Source organism: Gavia stellata, chromosome 3, assembly GCF_030936135.1.
Source record: "Gavia stellata isolate bGavSte3 chromosome 3, bGavSte3.hap2, whole genome shotgun sequence".
NCBI classification, from domain to species: Eukaryota; Metazoa; Chordata; class Aves; order Gaviiformes; family Gaviidae; genus Gavia; species Gavia stellata.
The window spans coordinates 91,445,335-91,459,128 of NC_082596.1; the positions used below are offsets into that span (position 1 = coordinate 91,445,335).

The window sequence follows — 13,794 nt, forward strand, 5'->3', positions numbered from 1 at the left end:
AATGCTGCGCGCGGCCAACCCATGGAGAAGCAGAAAGATTTGCGACCTACACGCGGGCTCCACCTGGTATCCAAGACCAGGATCAAGACTGAAATCACAGCAAATGCATTTGTTGTGGCACTAACGCTGTTCTGCTTGTGCACCACAAACTGCTCAAGCCAGATATTAAGTGGGGAAAAAATGCACCGTGGAATTTAGCTATTACACTAATTTGATTTCGTTAAACAGCAAAGGGGAACAAAAAAGATATACGAGAGCAGCTTCAGACATAAACAAGGAGCATATCCCATTTTGGACAGCCTCACGTGCTGTGTATGGCACAACATGTAGTTTTCTTCTTTTTGTTTGTTGTTTTCAGTTTAGGTTTTATCCAATTATATATCTATTGTGTGACAGGCCTGGCATGAGAGATCCCATTTACAGGAAATATTTCTGAGATCACAGGCCCTGCAGGCTAAATGCAAACACTGGAGCAGATGGTAACTGATCCAGTAGAGCTGTACCTAGGGGTGCTGGAAGGGGGAAAAGACTTGGAAAGAAAAGCCGCTAACAAAATAACCTCGCATTATTAAAAACTACAACCAAATCAGCCCAGCCAGCAGCTAGGGACCTCATTAGAGATGCCTCTGACCACTGCCATCGACCTGCTCATGGCAAGGGGCCGGGGGCGGGAGGGAGGACGGGCAAAAGAGGGTGCTTGGTTATAAAATTACTTTCTACCTGCCCAAGAGGAGGGCAAAGGGGGTGTTTTGCCCATGAAGTAAGCACCGCTGGATAGCGGCAAAACTCTTAGAGGAGAAACACGAGCGCTAAATGTCAACCCACCCTTTAACACAGTCGTTCCCAGGCTCTCCCTTTGGCACGGCCGGAGGATGTTGAGACTAGCCCTGCGAGACGAGCTCCCTCCCCTTCCTAACAATACAGCGTCTGTGCCCGGCCCGGGCCCGCTGATGCTCCTATTCAAGCGGGTGCCCTCTAATCTGCAATGAATCTTGTGTTTACAGCAGCCCCGGCGGAGGCCAGGTCGGCACTAGGAATAGCTGACCAGTGTAACTGCGGCAGCGTAATCGCACAGGCGAGCTCAGGCGGTGCAAACGCCGTTTATCCTGGGGCTGGGTGGGGATTAAGGAAGGAAGCTTGCATCAATACGCTCTCTAGCACTTTCTTGCAGCAAAAAACACCCTTTTGATGATAAAACTGCATTTATGCTAGGGTTATAAAAGTGCCGTGACGAGAAATCACAGCCCTAATGAACGGTACTGTAGCAAGAAAACAATTTAACCACAGACCTACAAAAGCAGGTAACGCTGCCTCCCCGTATATTTAAGTAGCATCTATCACAGTGAATTTCTGACCTCAATACTACGACGAGATCTCAGTGTAAAGACGGTAACTTCGGTTTTAAACACATGAGGGGAGGCTCAGGGAGACTGGAGGATAAAAGTGAGATTCCAGACCAGTAAACGGGAACAGCTGACCAAAGCCCTTGAGAAACACTGACTCATTCATGATCAGTATTTTAAAGGTTGGTAAAAGTTACATCACTTCATAAGGCAGAGTGCAAAATATCAGCTTAAGTTACTTCACCTACTTTATTTGCTGGAGAGGGACTAATTATGTCCACTTACCTACGTTAATTGCACAGTCTTGTCTTTACTAAGTAAGGTTTCATTAAGCTAGAGGTGCTCCCTCAACTACGCCTATGCAATTTTTGACACTTCTGCTCTTGTCCTACCCACTTCGGGCTCTGTGGCTGCTTCTCGCTCATTTGAAGGCTTGTCCTGCCATCCCTTAGCCTTCTGCGCTCTTTCACAGACCAAACAAGCAGTGTTTGCTCCGGTGTTCCTGCTGGGGGATGCTCCCCAGGCCACAGGGGCGTCCCCTGGACCCCCTCTCAGACTGGTCGACTGCTTTTTTTGTTTGAAGTGGGGCACAGTGTCCAGCTGAGACTTCACCAGCACAGAGTCTCTATATAAAGGTTTCTTCACACGTCTTGCATCTCACTCCCCTCATATGACTTTTTCACCCTTTGGAACGCAAAAATAAGCCTTGATTTACATGAGCGGTCCAGTTTTACCAGGATCCTCTAACATAAACCCCCCTGCTGCTGCAGAGCCCTGTTTAAATCAAGAGGCCTTCACATGGGTGAAGATGTCTTAAAGAAAGATCGGGATGTAACTCTGTCACAATTATTATGATTTGGTAACATTTAGCAGCTGTGTTTTTTTGCTGTAGACATCAGTTTTATAGCTGAAACTGTTCCTTTAATTTTTTTTGCAAGAATGTTTCGCTATTTTTTTTGTCATTGTTGTTTCCTGGACTCCTAAATATAGCCAAGTGGAATAACTAGCACCTCTGTAAACTGTTGGTTAAATGCCACGCTGAGTTTCATTTTGCACTCTGGAAGGCCATTTAAAACACATCAGACTTGTAGAGCTCAAAATTTAGGAAATTATTTACATTCTGGGAATAACTTCTAACCATTTCCTCAGGCTTTTCTGTCTTTAATACACGTTAATGCTATTCCCACCAAATAAAAGCGTGGCCTGAAAAATACCAGGTGTCAAAATAAATGGCACTTCAAAGTTTAAAAAACACAATTGAGAAATGAAAAACTGGAAAGGTTGCTCTGCTGTCATGAGGTGTTTTGTCACCGGGATGTTAAACAGCAAGTGGATCGCTTTGGGCTTCACGGGAAATTTCAGGCAAAGCCAGAGAGGCAAACTTACTGGCAGCAAATGAAGCCACTGTTGCACTTAACCCTATGGAGCTGAGTTCATTAATGCCATTATTTAGTATAAAGGCACACTATTTGAAAACTAAAAACGTCATGGAATTGAGTGTCACGTTTCTGCCTGAAGACGTCCGTCCGTCCAGTGTCCACACGCCACAAGGTGTCAGATGGCGAATGGCATGGCCATTGGAGGCAAGGCATGAATCCCTCGCTCCATCCTGAAAAAAACACCCCCCCCACAACAGCAAGCTGAGGTATGGGGGTCGGTATTGGAAAACATGGTAAGTCCTGGGTGATCCAGAAGCCTGTGCTACATCCCTTGGCTCCGAAGTCATTTGAAAGAATGGAAGCTCTCAAGTCCCTTTGAAAATAAGACTGCCTGACCCACAGAGAGTAAAACTTGCTTATTTATTCAATTTTCTGTCAACATTTCAAAGGAATTATCATCCCCATTTTGCAGCAACTAAGCTGTTTGCCTAAGGTCAAAGAGTGAATTAACATTAAACTAGATTACAGAGTATCGTGGTTCCCATTCCTGTGGTCAACCAGCTAGCATCTGATTAGGTCACCCCAGTACATTTAATTTAAAAAGAATGTTGAATCTAACACTCTGCCTAAGAAGTGCTCGGGCCTTCAGTAAAAAGTCATGTGAAAGTGAGACAGGGAACAATAAACCAGAAGGCTTCCTAAGTCTCAGTAACTTGCAAACCCAAAAAGACAAAAAGCAATGCAAAGTACTGTACTGAAATACCGGCATTTGCTGCAAAAAAAGCCACATACTCTTGGCTTTTCGGGCACAAACACAGCCTGCAGCGCCTAACCATTGCTGCGGCCCGGGGCCAGAGCCAGCAGCTCTGGGGAGGCTCAGCAGCGGCTCTCCGATAGCCCCAGCAGTCCTCGGCCTCTGCAAAGGCATCACAGCCTGGCCAGAAGGAAGGTATCATGAAAATCAGGTAGAATGAATACCGCTCAAAACGACTTCTTGTGTTTTTCAGCTTTAAAACAGAAGATGGGCTACAGGACCTGTCCGGACGCACACATGAAGAGAGTCTCTTTCAGAAACACCAAGTGGCCTGTGCTGGAAGGGAGACTGGAGAGGTTTTAAATGATGAACTGCATTCCTCTACCAGGTGCCGATGAAACCCGTAACACCAAAACAATGAAGATTTTGATAATTTTTCTGTATTTGCTGAAAGGGCTGGAGCTTCTCAGAAGAAGAGAAACACACGTTTTTGCAAGGCCCAGCTATTGCTTCTGTTACCATTGGCAAGCCAGCAAATAGCTGCCTGCCCAAACCGAACTGCAGCACCTCACATATCAGCGCTTGTACCCCTGTACATTTCATATTCTCAAACCAACCCTGATCTCTGAATTTGTACTTTGAAGCAGTAGGAAACTTACAAAGATTCTGCTGAAAAATTTATATTCAACATCATCTGTTGACAATTCCAAACATCAAACAGCCTCCTGTACCTGTTTGGTTATTCAAACAAAGCTTGTTCAGTTTGCCTGCCAAGCTAAATGTTTCTGAAGTCACCATTCAGACAAACACTAAGTAACATAAACTGTGACGACAGGTCTTCAGAAGCCCCAGACCAAGCCCTGCAGCACATCCACACAGCCCAGTGAAAGAATGGAGCTCGGCTTCATGTGGGATTACTGAAGAGCAGCTATTTCTGAATTCTTCGTGAGTTGCCACTCTCGCTCTGCAATGAGTGCTTTGTTCCTCTTTAGCCAAAACCAACGCTGCAATATGCTACAGACTGCTCAGGAGCAATGTGGCCTCTTTCCAAAAAAAGACTACTGGTTCATGGACTCGTTCAGGAACAGCTGCTCCTCCACCCCTGTTTCTGAATACCATGCGAATAGAGAAATCCTGTGAAGTCTGCGTAATCAAAAACGTCAAGCTACGGACTAGTGAGTTATGCTAGTCACCTACATGCAGGTCACTGGATACCAAATATGAACAGTGGAGGTTAACTAACTGTCCTGGATGAGCTGTATGAAAAACTGCTAGGAAATCAGAAGAACAGTCACTACAAAACCTTAAAGGTCAAAGAGCGCAGTCTCTGCTGGCAGAACCACCACGGGTTTCCCAAAGGGTTTCTGAGGAGCTCTCCCCCTGGTACTACCTTCCAGCTTGGATACAACCAAATCACTGGCAATTTTCATGGCCTATCACTCTACGTACACATGATCCCTCATGAACACACAAAATGGTATTCTCACACGGAAAATAAGCAGTTTATTTTGCATATAAGTTCAGTCTTCATGTACGAAAGTTAACATGCAAACAAGTACATGAAAATTAGTGTTGTGTTTTCTAAATTTAATTCTAAAAGCACATTGCACAAGGAATAGCAAGAAGACGTACTGAAGAGCTAAGTACAATTCATACATTTTAAGGTAATACTTTCTTTTCCTGCTCTTGCCTCTGAAGATCTTTTTTAATTCAGCAGAGTTAGCCACATACCCACTTGCCTTCAAGACATCCCACAAAGGTTTGTGAATGTGTCATAAGTGCACAAGACATGCTTCCTGTAGGTTGCATTAGTAAGGGTAGGGTTGCATTTCCATCAAAGGAATGATAATTATGTACTTAAAGAAACTTTTCTTAATGGGCAGGCAGCAGTGAAAAAGAACGTATTCATGCATCTGTGCAATGTGGTCTCTGTCCATGAAAATCCAGTGAGGCTTAATAGTTTCATGAGGAGGATGTGGGATGCCTTTCCTCCTGTCCACTTCCCCTGGCTCACACACCTCTGAAAGGTCCTACCATCACAGCTCTACAGCTCTGTTGGCAATTTCAACAATCGGTTGTACCAAGCCTTTCCTCCAAACTCCCACACAGCAGAAGTATCCAGCTTGCATCCGCATCTTGTACGCTAGCATGGAAGAAAGCTTGAGAGCTACCGCTACACCCACAGATGTTTTCCACGAATCTGAAGAACGCAATCAGCCTAATTGTTTCTTTGAAGATAGACCATCCTTTTCCTGTGGCCTAATTTAGACTCAACATTAAAAGCATATAAAGCTAAAAATGGAAAATCACTCATAATTGAACTTGTAAAATACAGAATCTATTTTTTGTGAAACAATCTCAAATTCTACTTTTTTTTTCCTGTACAGATGGTTCCCTACCTCAGATGGAAAGCACTATAGCAATGACCTACTCGGTTATGAACTCCAGCACTTCTGACCTGTAGCAAGTAGGACACAACCCGAGGTGAAAAAAGACAACTTTGGATCTGACTCAAAGTGTACCAAGATCAAGTGAGAGTCTGCTGGGCCTGGGATCACGCCCGCAAGGACTGCAGAACTTCTGAGACAAAAGCAGTACATGACAGAAGAGCACAGAGGCAATAGCAGGAGGCCAATAAACATTGGCCTTTTGCTGAAAATGAGCAGCTGTTGGGTGTTATGATAAGCTGCTAAAATAATGCTGTTTACTGCCAGTAAGTAAGCAGTTTCAGAGCATGCTTAGTAGAGGGAATGCTATACTAGCAACAAGCACAATTTTGAAACATGAAACATCTTCAATTTAGCAGGAGAATCTGAAGTTGAGATATACTCAATAACCTGTTTGGCTCAGACCTCAGGGCCCAGGTTGTGGCCAGCTGATGATATGACCTCCACACAAAGACCAGCATGCAAGGAGCTAGTAAAATGCCCCCAAACAAGAAGTCTTAATGGGTCCTCGCAAAACCCGGGAAATGCGCTATCCATTCTTCAGCACCATCTACTGGTACCGTACCTAGCATCAAACTATTTATTTGCCTGCAGGCCACGGCCAGTTGTCACTTGCCCATTCCTCCAAGAAAACCATGGACCTCACCAGGTCCAGGGTCCCTCTGTCACTAACAACAGCCCTTCCCACATGGTGGATACACCCCAATGACACTTCTGGGACTTACCAAACTCCTTCCCATGCTGAGACGCCTACAGCTTAGACTTGAACCAGCTCATATGATACCACGGGCCTGGATTAAGGCTGTTCCAGCTCAAGAAATGAGATGATGCATTCCCATGACCAAGGCGTTCCTGACCATACCTGCAATATTGACCTATAAATATCCTTGGATCTGCTGACCACAGAGTGCTATCGGAGAAGCACTATCTTCCTCTGTCTTCATACCTCTATCACCTTTTGGGCTTCAGTCGCATCTAAGTGGCATCATCACACTCAAGTGACTTGGATGACAACGCCCCACTCATTCAAGAGTGGCTTCAGGAGGACAAGAGACAAAGCGCAAGGCATGGCAGCATCCCCAAGGATGGTACGCACACTAACCACAGGCAAACATACCAGCTTTGCATGGGGCAAGTGCAGACCACCCCAACTGAGCTTCCCCGAAATGGAAAGGTGTTTGTGTCTCACCATGCAAGCTCTGAGCAGCGCTCGCAAAAACAGCCCCCAGCAAATACTGGAAACGCAGGTTGCAGCTGGTTAGGCTGCTTCTGGAAAGCGAAGCAGTTGAAGGAAATGTTCTCATTAATAGAAAGAGGCTTTCTGGGGCCACGTGGACAGTTCTGGAGACCAGAGTCAGAACATGCACAGGCTCTCATCTCTGCTTCAGCGTCCCCATGCCCTGTTGTTTCACTGCTTTAACTGAATGTTGGGAAAGTGTTGACAGGGATTTCAAAGGGAAGTTTCGAGCCTAAACACATTGTTGAATCCAGGCCCTTGGTAGTTGAATTGTTGCACAAGAGAAAGGAGGGAAAACATGAAATAAAAAACCCACTGCAAGCACTTTCCCAGGGCACAGGCGCAATCACCCAAAGGGCTGAAGCCCAGCCAGTCCCGCACCCTGCCCACCCACTGACTCGCTCACACCATCCCTCCGCCAGCCTCCAAATGTCAGGCCACCAAATCGGTCAGCACCGTTTCATTTGTTTAAATGGCAACTGCACGGGAGCTGATCGGCATCTCCGTGCTGCTGGAGCAAACGCCCTGCCACACCTGGTCCTCCCCCTGCCAGCCCAGCACCCAACTGGAAATAACAACCATTTCTCAGGGATGCTGCCAGGCTATTTAGTAGAGCATAGCCTGAAGAGAAGATGAAAATCACTGCTGGCAAAAAAAAAATTCCAATTGGGATTTTTCGGCCTACTGTGGGAAGACACAGTACATGTAAAGACCAAAAAAAAAAGAGTCATCTTTCTTATCTTATTGCATAAAAAAGCGCCTTTGAAGAGTCAGAGCAAACAAAATTTACCCATATGGGTGGTAAAGGAGGACCCAAACAGAGATGATAACTACTGACATTCCACTTTAAGCCTAATTTTTAGGTCTGAACACAGAATTTAAATATACAATACATAACGTAGACAGAAGTGAATTTCACCCTCTGATACCCATGGCTTTTTGCTGTTTGGCGCAGTCATTTAAAGGAACAACTTCCCCCTTGAACTCTAATCATTTTTTAATGAATTATTAAAAAGCCTGACTTTACAAGCAGATTTCCTTTTATACACAACAGCACACAAATAAAAGAGGAAACTGATTAAACAGGGAACATGACAGCATTCACTTGACAGCATACTTTGTAAAAACCAAATTGGGCATGTGTGGTACACGTGTGCACATTTGCAGGCGAGGAGGGGTGGTTTATTTCTTCAGTCTTCCTTCTCATTTAGAATAACTGTGTGCTGTTCTGACACTTTCAATTTTAACATACCCAGCTAATTATGATTTTTTTTAAAGTTGGTAGTCCCTCTTTAAAGAGATAAAATATTTTAGCTTGCATTTATGTTTATTTCTATAAATTTATTTTGAAGTAATGGAGCTTAAGTTGCATTCTTGAATGGCTTGCATTTCATCTCCAAAAAATCCTAATAACTCTGGAATATATAACTTATTCCTTCTTGTTGCAAACAGACTCTAGATTATATTCCTAATAAAACCCAAGGGATGCTGCCAGCCCTCTTTCGAACAGTCATGGCAATAAGACGTCTATGTTTTGCAACTTCATGTACTTATTCAAGACCAAAAGTCGTCTTTTGAAGTAAATTATAAGTGTGCAGTACCTTGAAGTGACTAAAAAGGAGTAAAATAGCTAAATATGCCTATTTTTCTTGTGAAAACAATCACGTTTGTAACAGCAAGGATGTAGCATGAATGGGAACAGTTTTCCTGTAACTCCACACATCAAAGCAAAGCTTGTCTCGGGGTGGGTGGGCATACGGGACCAGCCATGGTTTTGTGTCCAGCCACTGCATAGGCTGAGGCTTCTGTCGATGACAAGGGAGCCAGAGCCACCCGCCCCCCCGTACCCCTCACTGAGGCATTTCTCACCTGTGTTACCTTTGCACCAAAGACTCTACCTTCAAAGAACAATTTAATCCAACAGAGTAGCAGGCAGAGTTCCCTTAGCTCTGTGCTTCCTCTGCAACACATTTTTTTCAGATCCTTTCTGTCCCTGTCTGTGGAGGGCATACACATTCACTAACTTACTCATTTGTCCGTATTAGATACTATTAGCTTCCTGTATGAATCTCATTAAAAAAAAAAATTAACGAGGAACACAAACATACTAGCCAGCTTGCTTTCAGAAAATTACAAATCCATACAAGAACATGATGACAAGATGATTTTGAATGAAAATAACAACACTATAATCCAAGCCTAGGAAATGATTCCTCTGATATTAAGGTCACAAAACACTAAGGCTGATTTTTTGGGTGCAAATCGGACTGTGAATGTCAGTCTGTGTGGCTACCCAGAATGATATCAGTTATCTCTGTAAAACTCCCCTGCTCCTCAGAGGACCACCACAAGCCTACTGATCACCTAATGCCAGCTGAGACTCACTGGGAGAAGCACCGCGATGCCGATGCCTTGCCCTGACCCTCGGCACTGGGGTGAGTTCTGCCCACAGTGAGTAACCGGAGGGGACACGTTGCCCAGTGATACACCCAATACCAACCAGCCAGATCACATACCCACTTACTGGCTAACGGCACAGAGAAGACGGCACGTATCCTCTCCAGCGTGCGATCCTGCAACCTCGAGTGACGCTGATGTCCAAGGACCGCTTGCCAAGATACTGACTGCTGCACTGGGCCCTGGGGTCATACATCAAATGTTCACATGCACTGACAGATGTTTATGTTGGTCATCCTGATTTAACTCCCATTACATCATTTACCAAGCTACTGATGTTATCATAAACGATTAAACAAGCCGGCAAAGGAGACTTGAATACAAATTTGATTCCCTCGTGGTATGAGGGCATTACACTCCAGACTGCGTCTTGCTCTTAAATCAAATTGAACAACTGTACACGTTCTTTAATTCATTTAAATTCCGTATGAAAAAGAGCCTTTTTTTTTTTTTTCCCACAAGACTGATATCATTCATCATTTGAGCACTGCAGGATTAATGAAACATATTAAAAAGGTAACGGGGGGGTTAGAATTTGAATCACAAATTATTGGTATAAAACTAAAAACAGTTTCATACTTTAATTAAGGAGCCGTTCAGGCTGGCATTCATTTCAGCTACCTTAATTCCTGAACATCTACTGCATTATTTAGGGCTTTCAGTCACTTCTGGTTTGTGTCTGGACTATTTTAACATACTGAAAATAACTGAAGGTTTTGAGGGAGCAAAATTAATAAGCAGAGGAAGTCCTCAATCTAGTGTGTACATAACATGCTTGCTGCCTGCCACTGAAATACAGTCTTATTATCAAATACAAGGGGTTAAATTTAAACTCCATGACCGCCTCCCTGCTTGCTTGGTTGTCACTAAGTGTGGGGAGGGAATAGGAAACACTTCACACATCTTGTTTTCCGCTTCTAATATATTTTTGAGTTTTCTAGTGCAGGCTTTGCTTGGATGTGTAATCACTGTGGAATGGCTACTATACCCTTGCTACACTGCATAATACTTTCCCTTCCTCCTTCTGTAGGATCCCTCATGAAAATAGGCACTTTGTGTTTTTGGCCCTAAGGACAGAACATAACGTACTGTCTCTAGGAAAAATAAAAAAAATAAAATCATTAAAACATTTTCCACTATTTAAAAAACCCCAACACATGAAGTACTACTGTATTTCTTTTACACACATGACCTCATAGATAGATGTGTGCATCCACACACACACACACAAATGCATTCAGTTTTCAATTTAGCTATTTATAGAGCTCTGTAATTTTTCCTGGCTCAAGTTTTAGTAAGCCTTCCCTGATGGTGTTCCGTTCACACGGTTTCGCAGCCCTTCATTTTGCTTCGAGTTCATATGCATGGAACATCCCTTCCCTGTCCCCGCCTCCTCCTAGAATCCCATTTAATGTTTTGCCGATTAAACTGGCTGGTTGCTTTACTGAACTCATCACAAAAAAGAGTGGGTTTTTTCTTTCCCAAGGAGTTGCGCGTGTTTGGTCAGTTTTTCTTGCAACTTCCTAGTGGCAAAGCTCACAGATGCCATTGTGTCTGTCTACAACTACCCTTTTTTTTGGTGATGTATCATTCGACGTACATCTAGAGGGTCTCGGCAGAGAGTCACATAAAGGTCTTCCAGCCATGCTGTTGCTCCCTTAAGTAGGAGCAATGCAGGTTTCAGAAACATTTGAGAGTCATGGAGCCTTCCAGCCATGGAGCCGGCAGCAGTTCTGGAGGATGGGCATCCACACAATGCTGTTTACTTGCTCCACTTCTAGTGAGATGAGCAGCAAGATCGAAGTGCTCAGAGACCTCAAGGTGGGGAAGAGTTCTTCTCACCCTGCAGTCAGTCTACTCTTCGGTCCCCTCACACTTCAGCAAACTGGCTTGTCCCAGGGTGAAGGACACCCCCAGCTGATCTAGGAGAGTTGGGTCTGGTGGTACTTCATCTCTTTCCATCCCCTTCCCAGCTCTCCAGGCGGGGAGGCAAGGCTGAACTGCACTGCAACCCAACAAGCCCCCGTTGCATGCAGGCCCACTGAGAGCTAAACGCCTGTTTGTGTCACTTCCAGCTAAGCTCTGCTTTCTTCTGGTAAGAAATCACCTCCCTGCCGCGTCAAGGTGCAGTGCTGGAGCACACAGGCACACAACTACAACAAGACAGAAATAACTAATTGCCCCCTCTCTCCACTTTACAGAGCTCAGCTGACTTGGGCCAGAGGCATACAGCCTGCATAAAGGACAGAGAGGTAGAGCTCAGAAAGTAAAAAGCTATTAAAGTGAAAACCCATGAGGCAGATAACAGCTTGCTGCCAGACTTTTCAAAATTTAAGTGTTGATTGTTCAGAATTTATGTCTAGATTTTTCTTAAGAATGCAATTTCCTGGCATATGGTACAAGTCGCTCTAGACCTGCATGTCAGCACAGCAGGCATCCTGTTGCAAAGGTTATTATGGAACTATTGAATGTTTTCATGCCAAATTTGTCCAAATTAAACCAAGGGGAATGGAAATACTTTCCCTGGATAGGTGGTGGTTGCATTAGGTGGGTTTGTTTATAAGGAGAATAAAAATTACAGCTAAATATAAAAGCAGATATATCACAATATTGTCTGAGAACTTGAATAACATGTCATTCAGCCTGCGTGCTGTGGAAAGAACACGAAGGTCAAGTCTAAAATAAGATCAGTGGCTGTTTGACAATAGAAACATGTAGGAGGTAGAACAGGAGAATTTTCCACATTTTTTTAAATGACATTTTTCTTTCAAAAAATATTCTTGCCTACCTTGCTACGGGTCTGATGCAAAACTCCGTTGAACTTTGTGCAAAACATACTGCTGAATTCGGCATGTTTTTGATCAACCCCCTGGCAAACCTGCATTAGTCATTTGTGCCAACTGTTTACTTTTTGCATTATGCTCAGTCGGGAAAATGAAAGAAGGCTGCTCTGTTGCATTTTTGTTTTTATAGAGTTTCACTTTCTGCTTCAGCCCTCTCATCCTGCTTCCCTGGAAGTCAGGGACTTCAGCGAGGCTATTGCTACCTCTTAAAGGTAAGCAAACATCTGGCTTCACAGCACTGGGGGACTAGCAGAATCCCTGGCAAGGTCAAAAAGAGGGGAGAAAAAAAAAAAAAAGGCCCAAACCACTACTTGAAATACTTTATAAAATCCAAAGCATTCCTTTTGTTCATCCACCAAAACCTGGGTTGAAGATACGATGTCAGGGATTTGCCATTTCCAAAAGTGGAACCAAGGCAGGGATTTCAGCCCCTGCCCTGCGGCAGGGGTAACTGCCCCCGCAGCAAGTCTTGCAGGAGAAACAGGGAACTCACAACCCCAGTCTTGACAAAAACATCCAGTGTACTCTACTCTACTTTTACTTCAGTCAGTGATGTCGGAGGTACATTTCTCTTTCCTCCCCTATATTCACTTTTAAATATCGTTACAGCCACCCACCTGTAAAAGGTGTTACAAAAGGAGCCTTGCAAACGCCCTAAACCCCCTCCCCAACAACCCCATTGACAAAATCCCATTATTTTGAAGCAAAGGCAGAGACAGAAACTAGTCCAAGGCCAAGGTCTGAAGGCACTTCCCTCTTTTCCTTGAGCTGTGGCAGACAGTCCACGTAGTTTACAGAGCTAATGCTAAAACATTCATTGCCCTCATGTCACTCTGCCGGAGGACTCCCAGGGTTTCCAGGAGGAAGGGTATGGGGCAGAGGAGGGAGATGTGGGGGTAAAACATCCTCTCCACAGCTCCCCCAACCTGTCCTTGTCCTCTGGAGACTCTGCACCAAAGCTCAGGGTGGATGAGGGCTGCCAGCTGCCCTTTGGCAAGCCCAGCCCCACAGCCGGGGGGCGGGGGGCAGCCCCATATTTCAAGTGGGAGCTCCCGTCAAAATGAGCCACACGGTGTTTTCTTACTGCTCACGCACAAAGACGCTCCTCTCCGGAGCAGCAGGGAAAGGGAGGGAAGGAAGCGGTCTGCAAGGTCTCTGCCCAGGGGAGGACTTGTCTCCTCTGAGGGACCTCTGACGAGGTTGTAGGAGAGGTAGAACAAGGAGCCGGTGCCTTGTAGCGCACCAGCCTTGCTGCGGGGGTCAGGAGAGCCCCCAGACACAGCCCGGCCAAAGCCCGCTGTGGGGCAGGGGGGCTGCGGGGACAGGTCCTGCTC

General features: G+C 44.9%; 1 protein-coding gene across 2 annotated transcripts in view; it reads right to left on the minus strand.

Annotated features, from left to right (window-relative positions):
- The window catches only part of BCL2 (BCL2 apoptosis regulator), a 90,390-nt gene that overhangs the window by 64,220 nt on the left and 12,376 nt on the right, over positions 1–13,794 (minus strand). The window contains exons 2-3 of one of the 2 annotated variants that reach the window (XM_059815601.1): positions 7,285–7,300; positions 6,314–6,328 (exon numbers count right to left, since the gene is read on the minus strand). The exons of the other annotated variant lie outside the window; for it this stretch is intronic. Of the exons in view, the coding sequence (XP_059671584.1) occupies positions 6,314–6,328; positions 7,285–7,300 (31 nt within the window). The remainder of the gene's footprint in view (positions 1–6,313; positions 6,329–7,284; positions 7,301–13,794) is intronic. 2 annotated transcript variants of the gene reach the window in all.